The 16,379-nt window shown below is 43.9% G+C and overlaps 1 protein-coding gene across 1 annotated transcript in view; it reads left to right on the top strand.

Annotated features, from left to right (window-relative positions):
* LOC130475010 (chemokine-like protein TAFA-4) overlaps nt 1-16,379 on the top strand; it is a 124,895-nt gene that overhangs the window by 61,334 nt on the left and 47,182 nt on the right. Inside the window, exon 2 of the mRNA XM_056846708.1 lies at nt 4,202-4,357. Within this exon, the coding sequence (XP_056702686.1) occupies nt 4,202-4,357 (156 nt within the window). The remainder of the gene's footprint in view (nt 1-4,201; nt 4,358-16,379) is intronic.

Below are 16,379 nucleotides of genomic sequence, written 5' to 3'. Positions count from 1 at the left end.
AAATCTGCAAACAGGGGAGGAGACCTCACAAATCATTATTTGCTGGTATTTTCTTCCTTCCCACATATATGCTTGTGGAAACAGGGAGGGGCTGTGGCTCATTTTGTAGAGCATCTGCTTGGCATGCAGAAGATCCCAGGTACAATCCCCAGCATCTCCAGTTAAAGGGACTAGGCAAGTAGGTGATGTGAACGACCCCTGCCTGAGACCCTGGAGAGCCGCTGCTGGTCTGAGTAGACAATACTGACTTTGATGGTCCAAGGGTCTGATTCAGTATAAGGCAGCTTCATGTGTTCAACAGACTGCTGCTGTGAGCTGATAAAAGTGCAAATGAAAATCATGGATAAATAAAAAGGGACTGGCTATAATTAAAAAGGGACTGTATTTCTGCAATCCTAATCCCGTTACATTGTTTAGGATGCCTCATCCAGTAGAATGGAGTCACTTATACTGTGTAATCCACCTTGATTCTCAGTGTATAATGAATACATGAAATCAGTTAACAGTCTGTACAAGATGACAAAAAATAATCTAAAACTGAAAAATAGGAAATATATGAGAATACAATTGAGCTATAATTGTGAAAGATTCCTTGTCTGAAACTCAGTGCCATTTCCCCCATGCAGTTTCAATGGATATTGGCTTAGGTTCTCAACCTTGTAAGTACAATAATATCATAATTTGCTCCCTATATCTCTCATAGGTGAGACATCCCAGGATTTCGTTTCCTTGGGTAAGGGGGTATATTAGGGATTTACAGGCTGCATTCAGAAAACATGATAAGCTGTTAGCTTTTTAAACCATGGTTTGTTCAGTCAGGTGTGACTAGCAAATTCCACTTCAAAATATTGTTGAAGGCTTTCACGGTCAGAGTTCATTGGTTCTTGTGGGTTATCCGGGCTGTGTGACCGTGGTCTTGGTATTTTCTTTCCTGACGTTTCGCCAGCAGCTGTGGCAGGCATCTTCAGAGGAGTAACACTGAAGGACAGTGTCTCTCAGTGTCAAGTGTGTAGGAAGAGTAATATATAGTCAGAAAGGGGTGGGTTTGAGCTGAATCATTGTCCTGCAAAAAGTATCAAAGGTAATGTGCTAATCATTGTCCTGTAAGTATCAAGATAATTTGCTAATGAGGGTGTGGTATGTTAATATGAAACCATTGTATCCTGAAGTGATCTGTTAATGGACTGACACAAATAGGACACAGGGTCTTATTCCAAGACACTGAAAGACTGGACAATTCTACCAATTGTCAGATTACACAGAGAAGCCATTGAAATTCATAAACATCAGCACAACTTTAACAGAAAAGAAGAGAGTTTAAGAATGAATAAGGCTTGGCTTCCTGTCCTGAAAACCTCCAGACTAACAAAGATTACAGTCCACGATAGCCATGCAGATTAGCTTTGGATTTCACACATTGCTGGTGAAACGTCAGGAAAGAAAATACCAAGACCACGGTCACACAGCCCGGATAACCTACAAGAACCAAATATTCCACTTCATGTGTAACCTCTGTTTCACCTCCCAGAAGGTGTGGCACCGTTCTAGTTCTATGGACAGGCAGCAGTGCTACTCAACAAACTGTGGTTTATGAATTCAGAAATCACAACAAACCACAATTAGTACAAAGTATGCTGGATTTGGACAAGACCACATTTTGTTTGTTATATGAATGTTGTATTCTTGGGCCTCCATGCTCCCTCAGCCCCTTCCATTCATGCAGGGGTCTGAGATCCTCCTTCCTCATTTAAGAAGTCTTCAATCTAACCTTAGTTTGTTGTGATATTCAAATATATGCCCACAAACTGTAGCCATAGTTTGACTCTGACCAAACAACCCCAGTTAGTTGAACCCATCTGTATTTGGATATCACTGGTAACTGGGGCTTGATAAAACCGTGGTTTCCCAACTACTTTGTCATGCCATCAGAATGAACCAATGTGGGTTTTTTTTTTTTTTTTTTTGGCAGGATTTATTTTATTTACAAATAGACAATCAGCCCATTGGAAGCAATCAAAATCTTAAAACAGAACTCAAAATGGCAGTACTTGATGAAATTCCTGAAGAGATCCATTTCCATCTGCTTTTAACATTCCCTGTCTCTATTTTAATTGTTTCTAAATTCAACCTGGAAATGGCTGCAGTCTTTTTTGTGCCTTTCCCACTAACTGGATATTTCTCAAAACTAGAGAGAGATCCACAGCCACTAGAAGAGCAATTCATTTCCATTAATGACCTGCCAAACCAGCCATCTTGAGACCATTAGCAAGTAACCAGCTTAACTAAAATTAGTCTTCCGGTAGATAACAATATCTTTCTCTCACTCCCTCATTTTAATATTTTGCTGACTAATCCTTGAAAGCATTTACCAGAAGATGGTGCAGATTGATCTTTTGGAACACAAAAGGATACTGTGATGTTCTCTCCTTGTTTATTTCTCAGATCTGCAGTGCATCTGTTGCCCAATGGAGCTTTTTCAGTGCTATTACTTAGGTCTGAGGCACTTCCATGGAAATGCACAGCCCGCCAATAAACATAATACAGTGGCTGCGAGAGAGACTTTTATGCTGTGATCAACATTTTCTCAACTTTCTGCAAAATGCATTATGCATCTCACAGCTGTAGCACATTTTGTTTAAAAAGTACAGGGGGGGGGCTGGGTAGAATAGGATATGTGTCCTTATATTTTCTATACATTATTCAGTGTGAAAATTGAGGAGTGCATTTTCCTTTGCAAAATTTTCAGCGCACAGCACGACTCTGCATGCCCATTAGCAGCTCTATCCCAAGCATGGATGCTGTAGGGGTTCCCAAACGTTTCGGGCCTCCGCTCCCTTGGTTCCACAAACTCAACCCCCGTGCCCCCTACACTATCCTATAAAAATCATCATACAAAATTGGGGTTTGCATGACACACTAAAGAAGATAAGAACGATAAAATTTCAAAATAGTAACAATTAATTGCACCTATTCAAAATCAAATTAAAACGTTTTGGTTGAAATTTATTCAACAGAACTGATGAACTTGATCCAGTGGTACCAGCTCTTCAAAGTCTGGAAAAAAATTCTGATAGTTTCCACCAAATTTGCCAGCATGGTGCCATAGTTTGATCTATTGTAAATTAATGAACAGCACAGTTGAAAGGACCCACCTCTAGCACCCCTTGTTGCCCCCTTGCCTCTTACTGCCCCCCAAGGTAATCCCACTGCCCCCGGGGTTGTACTGCTCACTTGGGGAACCACTGCTGTAGACCCATGCTGTTGGGCCTGTGTTTAATTACCCTTACTGGAAGGTCTGAAATCCTACAGATTGACTCTAGGTTTCCTTGGTCAAGTTGCTTTCAGAGCCCTTTTCCTGAATTCTGAGGTTGTTACTTCCAACAAGATGATTAGTATTAGTATTGGAGTGCTCCTTCCCTGGAGGTTTTTAAGCAGAGGCTAGATGGCCATCTGTCAGCAATGCTGATTCTATGACCTTAGGCACATCATGAGAGATCGGGCATCTTGGCCATCTTGTGGGCATGGAGTAGGGGTCACTGGGGTGTGTGGGGGAGGTAGTTGTGAATTTCCTGCGTTGTGGAGGGGGTTGGACTAGATGACTCTGGTAGTCCCTTCCAACTCTATGATTCTATTCTATGTCATGTGAAAATAGGTGGTGGCTGGTGACCTCCTGGAATTAGAGCTGATCTCCAGGTAACAGAAGTCCGTTCCTCTGGAGGAAATGGCAGCTTTTGAGGGTAGACTGTATGGAATCATATCCCTGCTGAACTCCTCCCCAAATTTTGCCTTCCCCTGGCTCCACCCCCAGTTGGGAACCTCTTTCAGCATATCATATGAAAAGGTTGCCATTGGCTGGGGGGAAAAAAGCATCTGGCGTAAACCAAACCATGAACGACTTCCAGTTGGTGCATTACCTTTTCCATAATAAGTCCCTGATTCTAAAATACCATCAGTATGGTGTCAGGGATTGGCTAGCCTGTTCATGGCATGCAACATATGAGATGCCGAGGTTCTTAGAGGAGAGAATTAACGTTGGCTGGCCAAGGCAAGATTCAGGTGTGCCGGTGGAGGCTGGCTGCTTGTTTGTTTCCTATAACAAATTCTACTTTACCCACAAAACTGGTTTGTCGGGAGAGGACAAGTCTTGTCTTTCTGTTGTAAGAACTGTTTGCTGAAGAGGACCTTCCTTCCTTGTTAACAGGCCATCACCAAGTTAAGCAAGGGACCTGTGAAGTAGTCGCAGTGCATAGGTGTTGCAACAAGAACAAGATTGAAGAGCGGTCGCAGACGGTCAAGTGTTCCTGCCTCCCAGGGCAGGTTGCTGGCACGACACGAACGCAGCCCTCCTGCGTGGAAGGTAAGCCCCTCCACCTCATTTGTCACGCAGACTTCATAATGAGAGGAATCTCCTTGTCTTCTTGATTGTTCGAATTCCTGCTGTCTGAAAAAGTATAATCCTCCCCCTTGTTAATTTTGGACACATTTCTCTTTGTTAATGATAATGAGTATGTGCCTAATCATGGTGTAATTAATCTTCTTAATTTATGTAGTCGTCTATTCCAAGTCTGTGCCAAGGAGATTTCTTACTACTTTTTCTTTTCTGCTCTGGACCTCACCTGAAACTGGAACAAGGGAACTTGGTTTAGGGCTGTTTAAAATTTTTTTTGGGTAAAATTCGGATTCGGCAAAATTCGGCCTGTTTTAATTTGGGAAATGCCAAAGTCCGAACTCCCCTGCTTTGGATCCGTGGAATTAGGCGCGAGATTTGAGTTCGGGGGAAAATTCAGCCGAATAAAGCCATAAAACTACATTCCAGCTATTCCGTGGCTGCTGGGGGCGCATTTTTTGGGGGTAGAGCCCCCAAATTTCAGTGTAGCTTCAGAGGAGCCTTCTTGCAAGAACCCCCAAGTTTTGTAAAGATGGGATCAGGGCCCCCTGAAATATGGGGTCCCCCTTTTCCCTATTGGGATGAATGGGATCAGCTGATCCTATGCATCTAGAGAGCGGCAAATCCAAGGCAAAACCTCCTGTGCTAACCATTGCAATGCAAAGCAACATGCGAGCTGCGCATTGCATGCTATTAATTAACTCAGCAAAAAGGAAAAAAGGAGCAGGTGACTTGGACCGCGCAAATGTATTGTGAAAGTCAGATTTTGCAAAAACATTTTTGAGCGAGCAGCAAAACACACCATGCAACCCCCCCCGCAGAGTTTGTATTTTCTGCCCTGCTCCTTCTTCTCATGGTGGAGGGACGCTCCCCCCTTATGCAAACGACCCCACCAAACTCAAGCAAGTCTCACCAGCACCACCACCCACCAATCCAACCAATACGGTGCCGCGGTGCACCCCCCAAACGGGGAAAAAATCCAAGACGCAGGGGATCTCACGCAAGCCGCCCCGTTGCACTCAACCCCAGGCTAGGGGCAAAAACAGGGAAAAACACCAAGGAGGAGGCGCAGCCTGGGTGCCGAGTGGAGAGAGACTCGCTAGCCGCCGCACAGACTCAACTTTAAACTTTAAAACTTTAAAAGCAGTACACACATTCCCACAGAGGTGAGCAGTCACACACCACTCGGCAGAATGGGCGAAAGCCTCCTTTGGCTTCCTTCCCCCCCCCCACAGAAACTGCCCCCCCAGACTCTGCTTTCCCCCCCCCCACATACACATGGGGAAAAAATATAGATTAAAGCCCCAAAAGGGGTCTTACTGTGGATGTCTTCTGTTCCATCAGGAGGGACTGGGAGGACTGGGTAATCCAATGCGATTCCGTTTAAGTTTTGGGAGGTTTTGCCTTGGATTTGCCACTCTCGAGATGCACACAGGATCGGCTGATCCCATTCATCCCAATAGGGAAAAGGGGGGACCCCATATTTCGGGGGGCCTGATCCCATCTTTACAAAACTTGGGGGTTCTTGCAAGAAAGCTCCTCTGAAGCTACGCTGAAAGTTTGGGGGCTGTACCCCCCAAAATGTGCCCCCTGCAGCCACGGAATGGCTTGAATGTGTGCTGTAAATAGAATAAAAATGCACATTAAAGGGGGGACACCTTTCGGGGCCCATATTTCAGCCCCCCCGATCCCATCTTTACAAAACTTGGGGGTTCTTGCAAGAAAGCTCCTCTGAAGCTACGCTGAAAGTTTGGGGGCTGTACCCCCCAAAATGTGCCCCCTGCAGCCACGGAATGGCTTGAATGTGTGCTGTAAATAGAATAAAAATGCACATTAAAGGGGGGACACCTTTCGGGGCCCATATTTCAGCCCCCCCGATCCCATTTTTACAAAACTTGGGGGTTCTTGCAAGAAGGGTCCTTTGAAGCTAAGCTGAAAGTTTGGGGGCTCTACCCCCAAAAATGTGCCCCCTGCAGCCACGGAAAGGAGCGAATGTGCACACTCACCCCCCCACGGGGATTTCTCTCTCACACAAACAGATACTCTCTCTTTCTCTCCCCTGGCCACACAGCAGCTGGGCTCACGTGCTCAATCGTGACTGATTGGCCAGATGAAAACCCTGCTTGGCCACCGATTGGCCGCAGGAGAATGCTGCTTATTAACTGACTGTTATGCTGCTGCGCCAAACCCCAAATTTGCCAAATTTATTCGCCGAACACCCCGAACTCGCCGAATTCGGCTCCCCGTTTTCCCGCCTTTTTTGAGTTCGGTTCCATCTGAACTAAAAACCGCTGAATTGGGGGAAATTCGGCTGTTTTTTGGTTCGGGACGAACTGAATCGACAGCTCTAACTTGGTTAGGACTTCTTTGTTAGCCAGATCTACACTGTTTTGGGACATGCCATAGGATTGTCCTGTACCAGTCAAAGGATGGTTAACCAGTATGCTAAGAACAAGCCAGAAACAAACTAGATTCTCTGCTGTTGTTTAGTTATCAGTGATTCCCATGTTTTGCCTATGCTCATATCATGATTGTTTTCCTTTGTCATATCACTTGGGGTCCTTTGTCCCACTAACTGATAATTTGCACATTACAGAGTACACAGGTTGTTTCTACAGCGCTCACCCTGTGTTCTGTTTAACATTCAGGTGTGAGTTACAGGTTCTCAGACCCTGTGCACATGGTACCAAATTCAGATACATGTAGAGAATGCGCACGCCAGTTTCTTGACCTGCAGTGTGTGTGTGTGGGGGGGGGGAGGCAGAGAAGGGGTTCCCCAAAGATTTATGCTTGGGGAGAGGCTGTGGCTCAGTGGTAGAGCATCTGCTTGGCATGCAGAAAGTCCCAGGTTCGATCCCTGGCATCTCCAGTTAAAGGGACTAGGCAAGTAGGTGATGTGAAAGGCCTTTGCCTGAGACCCTGGAGAGCGGCTGCCAGTCTGAGTAGACAATACTGACTTTGATGGACCAAGGGTCTGATTCAGTATAAGGCAGCTTCATGTGTTCATGCTTGCCAACGCCAGCCTGGAAAATTCCTGGAGATTTGGGGGTGACACTAATGGAGGGGGGAATTTGGAGAGGGATTTTACCTAGAATTTATGGTATACCATAGAGTCTACCCTCTAAAGCTGCCATTTTCTCCAGCAGAACTAATCTCTGTATTCTGGAGAGCAGTTGTAATTCAAGAACTCCAGGCTTCACTTGGAGACTATCAACCCTACAAAAGGATACTTTTACATATTCTCCCACTTACCTGAGATTTGAAGGTCAAGGGGCAGTGCTTTCTCAGTGTGGTTTCTTCTGGGTAAGAAGAAGAGTTGGTTTTTTTTATATGTTGACTTTCTCTACCTTTTAAGGAAAATGAAACCATTTTACAATCTCCTTCCCTTCCTCTCCCCACACCAGACACCTTGTGATGTAGGTGAGGCTGAGAGAGTTCAGAGAGAACCGCTGCTCATGTGGAGGAGTCAGGAATCAAACCTGGTTCTCCAGATTAGAATCTGCTGCTCTTAACCACTACACCATGCTGGCCGTTATGGTGGTAGACCCAGTGTGGTGCAGTGGTTGAGAGCGGTGGACTCTAATCTGGTGATCTGGGCTGGTTTCCCCACTTCTCCACATGAAGCCTGCTGGGTGACCTTGGGCCAGTCACAGTTCTCGCCAAACTCTCTCAGCTCCACCTACCTCACAAAGAGTCTGTTGTGGCGAGGGGAAGGGAATGAGATTGTAAGCTGCTTTGATGACTCCTTAAGGTAGAAAAAAGTGGGGTATAAAAACCAACTCTTCTTCATCATAGTAAATCAGACAACTAACTCATGGCCTTGTGTCTGTTGTGAATGAGCAATGCCTTTGCCTTCTCTAATCAGACTGTGTTTATTTTTAAAGCCTCCCTGTGCTATTGCCCTATGCAGTTTTGTTGGACTCCTATAACCATTGCAAAAACACCCACCTCTGTCTTGGCCAAACAAGACTGCCTTACAAAGAATTGGAGCAGACGAACAGAACCAGCGCCAATCTAGTTTAATCTCTTGAACTGCTGGCAGATGAGACTGGAGATGGAATTTTAGAGCTTTATACCTCAAAATACTGGTTGCAAATTTAGCACGTAACAACTCAAGTATATGAGCCCTGTGGCGCAGAGTGGTCAGCCACAGTACTGCAGTCAAAGCTCTGCTCGCGACCTGAGTTCGATCCCAACAGAAAGTCAGTTTCAGGTAGCCGGCTCAACCTAAGGTTGATAAAATGAGTACCCAGCTTGCTGGGGGTAAAGTGTAGATGACTGGGGAAGGCAATGGCAAACCACCCCGTAAACATAGTCTGCCTAGTAAATGTCATGATGTGACATCACCCCATGGGTCAGTAATGATCTGGTGCTTGCACAGGGGACTACCTTTACCTTTATCTCAAGTATCCTTTTTTTAAACAAAGCAAGCATCTGTAGTCATTAAGATTGTGCTCACATGGAAATCCCCTGTGAACAGTTTGGAGAAAGCAGAAAGCTGGGCAGGATTTCAGTGAGTAAGAGAAGTCACTACAGTGCCCTGAATCAGTGTTTGTCCCACTGATCCCACCCCACCATGTGTAGTGGTGAAGTACAATAAATTATGCAGAATGAGCAATCTATATGCACGATTTGTGTAATTTATATGTACTTCCAAGTATTATTGCCCCAGAATTCTGTTAGTTTGGTACTCCCCCTCCCTTTCAGTACAGAATTCAGACAACCTTGATTAAAATTTCTGGTTATAACCAGGGTGATCCTGGGTCAGGTAAACATTCCATTGTTATATTGGATATTATTGGAATCACTGCAGCAAGTGCTTAGATGTTGCCTTTGAGGAAAATGTGACATCTTACTCTGCCTTGGCTTAAAACATACTTCTTATGGCTGAAATTTAGATTGCCAAAAGGATGCAGGAAATTGCCCAGTAATTCACCCCCACCCCCAACACAAGAGTTACAGAGCAGCATATTTCCCCAGTTTTACTGGGTAGAGTTTTGTTGGCAAATGGCATCTCTAAGTCTTAATGTTTCTGACAGTACAGACAGAAAGAACCTTAAGAAATAAAATGTGGTGTGGTTTCTGTTTAAATAGGAGCAAAAGCAGTACAATATTTTAATAGCTTGTGGCTAATTAATATTGACACAGAAATCATTTTTTTAATCCACACGAAAGATAACTTATCGTCTATTTTCATTTCTTTGCACACAAAATCATGACCTTGACAAGTGAAATAAAGAGCCTCAGGTTTTCCAGACTGTCCCTGATGTTTTAATTTATGAATTAACCCATTAAAAAAAATGAAAATTTGCAACATGGTGTAGTGGTTAAGAGCGGTGGTTTGGAGCAGTGAACTCTAATCTGGAGAGCCAGGTTTGATTCCCTGCTCCTCCATATGAGCGGTGGATGCTAATCTGGTGGACCGGGTTGGTTTCCCTACTTCTACACATGAAGCCAGCTGAGTGACTTTGGGCTAGTCACAGCTCTCATAGAGCTCTCTCAGACTTTCCTACCCCACAGGGTGTCTGTAATGCAGAAGGGAAAGTGATTGTAAGCTGGTTTGATTCTTCCTTAAGTGGTCGAGAAAGTCGGCACATAAAAACCATCTCTTCTTCTTTATCACCCCTTGCACACTCTTACTAGAACATTTTCATGTGTAATGATCCTGTGTTTTTTGTGTCATGTCTGACTGTTATTAATGTAGGGATGAATTTGGAAGGGAAACCAAACATACATTGCAGCCAATGTAGATGTAATGCGGAAGCATTTTTGCATTGGGGAAGGGGGGATAGTTAGATGGAAATGGCTTTCTGACTTTTTTGCTAACCACTCATATAACCTTTTTACCTTTTACCATATGACAGAATATTGTGGTATCACAGTGTGCTGTGATGGCAGCTTGCTACCAGTAGCTAGTCTACTGCTGCTTTAAGGTCTCCAAATTGAACATGGCATCCGCGGTGTGTGTGTCTGCATACAAATTGGGATTGGTGCCTCTTGTGCCAAGCCACTCCTTCTCGAAGTATGTTGTGTACAATGGTGCAATCAAGTCACAGCTGACTTGTGGCAACCCCAGCAAGGAGCTTTCAAGGCAAGTGAGAAGCAGAGGTGGTTTGCCATTGCCTTCCTCTGCAGAGTCTTCCTTAATGGTCTCCCATCCAAGTACTGTGTGGTGTGAGAGCCAGCTTGGTGTAGTGGTTAAGAGCGGTAGTTAGGAGCGGTGGACTCTAATCTGGAGAACCAGGTTTGATTCCCCACCCATCCACATGAGCAGAGAACTCTAATCTGGTGAACCGAGTTGGTTTTCCCACTCCTCCACACGAAGCCAGCTGGGTGACCTTGGGCTAGTCATAGTTCTCTCAGAGCTCTCTCAGCCCCACCTACCTCACAGGGTGTCTGTTATGGGGAGGGGAAGGGAAGGTGATTGTAAGCTGGTTTGATTCTTCCTTAAGTGGTAGAGAAAGTTGGCATATAAAAACCAACTCTTCTTCTACTGACCATGCTTAGCTTTCAAGATCTGATAAGATCATGCTACACTGTTCTGCCTGTACTACCTGCAGGGGGGGAGGGGGGGACACAAAACTTTTTTTATAAGTTGCCAAAGAGGTAGATATTAGAACCATTTCTTCCAGTATTTACATATTCCCTATGTATCACCCAGCCTCTTCTTTTATTTAGACATTAGATTTGCCTCAATGTTTACATTTTTCATATCACGTTATTCGTGTATGCACCTCAAATTTAATTACATTAAATATTTTTTTTTCCTGCTGAATCATAGGCTATGCCTGTAAATTTTATATTATGCTCCATGCAATAATAAAGCAGTACTTTATGTTGGACGATAAATTCAAAAATATTTAGTAAAAGATATGGTCGCGTAGCAAAGGTAATGCTGTGCTTTTTGTGACAGAATATGTTAATCACACAGCTGTAATGGACACTACATTCACTTTGTCAAAACAAAGCCTTCCTAAAACAATTTAATGTCTCCCTGCTTCAGATTTAATAAGTGGAAAACATTATGAATGCAAGAACTGGAGATATAAAAGCAGACACCCCTGCATTTTTCCCTTTAGTGCAAATGGTTTAGCATATTTTATGTCTCCTGTAAGCACTGAAGTAATTTATTCAGGGACTTCAGGGCAAAAATCCATGCATGTCCACTTACAGTTTAAAAATTTGATTTTTCATGATCTGCCCAACCCTATAGAGGTTTCTATACTGCAGATGCCTGAAGGAGTTTTTTTTTTTTAATTAAGCTTGCCTCCTCCTGGCCCTACTTATATAACTAATTATTTTCAGTATCGTGAAAGAGTTTCATTATTCATTTTCTTTTCAAAGAGCTTTTATCCACCCCTTGATTTGGGCTGTGGAACTTGAATCTGTTTTGTACTTACGTAGCAAGAGCTTAAACCAATAACAACAACAAAAAACTTGCGCAAAATAAATCAATGGGCATAGATCCATCCATTGGGACTTTTATTAGAGGTGGAATTCAACAAATGTTAACCATTTAGCATTACATACGAGTGTCATGTATAATGTTATTTTATGATATGAGTTGCCCTCAGCCCGACTTTGCCGTGGGAGGGCGGGGTACTACTACTACTACTTCTACTACTACTACTAATAATAATACTAATACTAATCATTGTTGTTGTTGTTGTTGTTGCTGTTGCTTCTGTTGTTGTTATATTACTACTACTACTACACATTCATTATCCCTTATCCAGACATCTGCTATCTGCACTGATCCGAAAACCGGACCTTTTGAGCCGGCATGCAGGCATTATTCACAGGCCCTTAGCAGCGCCATTGATGGTTCAGTGTATACAAGATTATTTAAAATATTGTTTAAAATTACATTCAGGCTATGTGTATAAAGTATATATAAAACATATACAAAACATAAATGAATTTCATGTTTAGACTTGGGTCCCAAGATATCTCATTATGCATATGCAAACATTCAGAAATATTCCAAAATACGGAGAGATCCGAAATACGGACCACTTCTGGTCCCAAGCAGTCCGGATTAATCAACCTGTACAATTATTACTATTATTCATGCAGTCTGTCATCAATGGCTATTACACACAACGATCAGTAACATGAATGGGATTGGTCCATGCACCATACTGTCCATGTCTTTGAACAAGACCTTGTCTGACAGAAGTGCATTGTTCCCAGTGAACGTACACACATGGGACGTCAGTCTCTTTTCATTATTCATTTTGCCTTCCTCCATTCATTAATAAGCGGGTTCCCTATATTAGAGGGTTTTGGGTAAGTAGCGAAAAACTCCAACCACCACCCCCGACAGAAAAGAGGAATAATCAAAACATTAATGGACCGTGCAAGACGGATCTGTGAACCACAGTTTCTCAAGGAAGAAACTAATCATCTAAATCACTCACTGCTAGCAAACGGCTATTCCAAGAATGAAATCAGAAGGGCCATTAAACCAAACAAAAATCAGAAAACTCAGGAAAAACAGTCTCCCATAGGAAAGGTATTCTTCCATTTATTAAAGGAGTCACTGATAGGATGGAGAAACGTTTGAAAAAACATAACCTACAGTGTTTAAACCCACCAAGAAAATACAACAAATGCTACGATCAGCAAAAGACAAAAGAGACCCCCTCACCTCTGCAGGAGTATATCGTATACCTTGCAGCTGTGGACAAGTTTACATCGGGACCACAAAACGCAGCATACAAACAAGGATAAAAGAACATGAAAGATACTGCAGACTGGGCCAACCTGAGAAATCAGCAGTGGCTGAACATGGACTGACGCAAACAGGACCCAGGGTCTTATTCCAAGACACTGAAAGACTGGACAATTCTACCAACTATTTTGTCAGATTGCACAGAGAAGCCATTGAAATTCATAAACATCAGCACAACTTTAACAGAAAAGAAGAGAGTTTAAGAATGAATAAGGCTTGGCTTCCTGTCTTGAAAACCTCCAGATTAACAAAGACTACAGTCAACAATAGCCATGCAGATTAGCTTTGGATTTCACACATTAACAGATCACTTCAGGATACAATGGTTCCATATTAACATACCACACCCTCATTAGCACATTATCTGGATACTTACAGGACAATGGTTAGCACATTACCTTTGTTACTTTTTGCAGGACAATGATTCAGCTCAAACCCAACCCCTTTCTGACTATATATTACTCTTCCTACACACTTGACACTGAGAGACACTTTGCTTCAGTGTTACTCCTCTGAAGATGCCGGCCACAGCTGCTGGCGAAACGTCAGGAAAGAAAATACCAAGACCACGGTTACACATACCGGATAACCTACGAGAACCAATGAATTCTGACCGTGAAAGCCTTCGACAATATTTTGATCTCTATCAGCTGGCGATCAGTTGTAATAGCAGGAGATGTCCAGCTAGTACCTGAAGGTTGACAACCCTAATTACGGAGACAGCTATTTCTGAATGGGCAGCTCCCGCAGTCACAAAGGTAATACCTCCTGACCTATTCTGAAGTATCTTCTGTTTCAGTGAGGTACAATAAGGAAAACTAGTGCCTATTTGCTTTAGAAAAATGGCACTTTGTGGAAGAAGCAAATGGGTGCCAGGAAACCCATCGCCAGGCACCATGGCACGCAAGCATATATTTTTCTCTCACACACACTTCCGTCACTTCCTGGACCCACACTGCTGCCAGAGTCCTTGAGGCGTTGGCAGTACTGCTGGCACCCTGCCTGACCAAGTACAGTCCTCATTTCTCCCCCCACCCTTTTGTTTGCTGGCACACAAGTGTCTGCACAGGTACACTGGGCTTTTTTGGCATGGAGGCCAAATAGGTTGCCTACTCCTGTTCTAGAACAGAATACCAGTTTTTAGAAACCTCGTTTAAATAAGATAGTTAATCTGGTTTATATATGTGTATTCATTTAGGCATGTTTCTCTTCTACTAAGACATATTTTGACAATACAATTTTCATGGTAGCTAGAGTCCGATTTGAAAAATTCAATTCATCTAGTGGGTGGACCATGAGGACTTGTGGGAGGCTTATTTCCCCGCTTCTTTTCTCACTCTTCCTTTTCCTCTTTCCCTCCTCCAGCAGTGCCTGGAGCCTATTCCTTTATCTCCCCCCATCTTCAGCTTTCCCTCCCCTGGCACTCTTTCATTCCTTCCCTCCCACCCATCTACCTTGTCCTTATCTCCCCCTGGCCCAGTCTTTCTCTCTCCCTCCATTTTTTGTTCCCCTCCCTCAACTTCAGCTTTTCTTTCCCCTCATTTTACTCCTCCTCCATACAACTTTACTTTCTCTTCTTCCTATTGTCCTTCCCCCGTGTTGACACTAACAGTGCATTCCTGAAGGGGGAGCAAATGCTCTTAGGAGCCAGCGTGACCGCCTACGCTGGCATCCGTGCCACTTACACGATGCAAACTGGCATGGATGCCAGCCTAGTGCCATTTATGCTGGCCCCCCTGGATGGCGGCGGCAGTGCAGGGCTCGGGCGCTATTGGGGCATCCTGCCAGCGTTCTCCCGGTGCAAGTCCCCACACCAGCATCCTGGGAGGCATTCCCAGGGTGTTCTGGGGGGCGGAGCTGCAGTTAGGCAGTTTCCTAACCCCTTTTGGCCTGGGAACGCCCCCCACACCACTTTTGTGGTGGTGCAGCATCGCTGTTCATTGTGGGGCCTTTCCCCCAATTTTGGGGGAATTTCCCCAAATAAAAAACCCTTCTTTGGCCTCGCAGCGGCCGCAAAATCTCATTGGAGGCACTGTGGCGATCCCACAGTCGTGCCATCCCCGGCTACTGTGGCTTTCAGGAATGGGCTGAAACTGAGGCTTGGAAGCCTCAGCAGTATTAGTTGCTCTAAATGGCCATTGAGATCTCACAACATAGTCTCAAGAGATCTCAGTGGTACACTTTTCTTAAAGAAATAGACACTGTTTCTATGATATTCAGGTTTTGCAATCCTCATTTTTCTTTTATTGTTTACAATTTCATATTTTTCTATAAACCCCCAGGCTTGTAGAAAAATCTGGCATCTGTCCCTGGCCCCATTGTGTGGATTTTTTAATCCACCCTCTGTGGCCTGGTTCAGAATTAATACAAAACATGTTTTTAAAAATAATAAATTAAGGGGAAAATCAAACAATCTGGATTAGGTGAAAAAAGCTTCGAGACATTATCCCAAGTACTTCTCCGTAAAACTGAATGCAAATAAAACAGATTTAATTTGGTACCTCAAAGGAAGAAAGGGCATGGAGCAAATGTCTCAGAAGCGGGCACTCCACAACCAAGGACCACCACAGAAATGCCCGTCTCGATATCCCCAATGAGGAAAAAAAAAATAAGAAGCTGAGTTGGTCTGCTGGAACAAAAACATAGAATTAGTGAATCCAGAAGTATTCAAACTTCTGAAAATCACTGATCTGAGCAGGCTATAAGTGGAGCATGCCTACCCTGGAAAAGGTCTGGTTACAGGTAAAAAGCTTTGCAACATAGAATAAGACACTGTGGCCAGTAGATTGTCAGACACGAACAGCAGGCAGCAGGAAGGAACACAAACAGTAATTAAAATTTGAAATCCATCTGACCGAAAGCCCCAAGTGCCATAATAAATAAGAAGATTCCAGTCTTTTTAAATTGACTCTCTGCTTAAACCATCTCATTTGTGAAATGGGTCTAATAATAGTAGCCATCCCGTTGCAAGGCTTAATTAAAGCTGGTGCCGCTCTTGGCTGTTCCTCCGTGCTTTTCAGCAACAATTGCGGATAGTGATAGAAGTGCAAACAGCTCATTAAAAAGCTAAGCGTGGCAGGGAGGGCGGGGGGAGAGAGAGAGAGAGACCACAGATAAAAGGGGTGGTGGTGTTTCAAACAGCTTGTGAGAGGAACACCTCACTCCTTTTAAAAGTGCTGGGGCCAGGAGGGTCTCCATGTTGTATAGCCCATTCACCTGCCCTTCTTTCCTACTTTTGCAGGAAGTGACCAGACTGTG

This window comes from Euleptes europaea, chromosome 1 (genome assembly GCF_029931775.1).
Source record: "Euleptes europaea isolate rEulEur1 chromosome 1, rEulEur1.hap1, whole genome shotgun sequence".
NCBI lineage: Eukaryota > Metazoa > Chordata > Lepidosauria > Squamata > Sphaerodactylidae > Euleptes > Euleptes europaea.
Note: the sequence above shows the minus strand (reverse complement) of the source record. Positions and strands in the feature narration are given on the sequence as shown.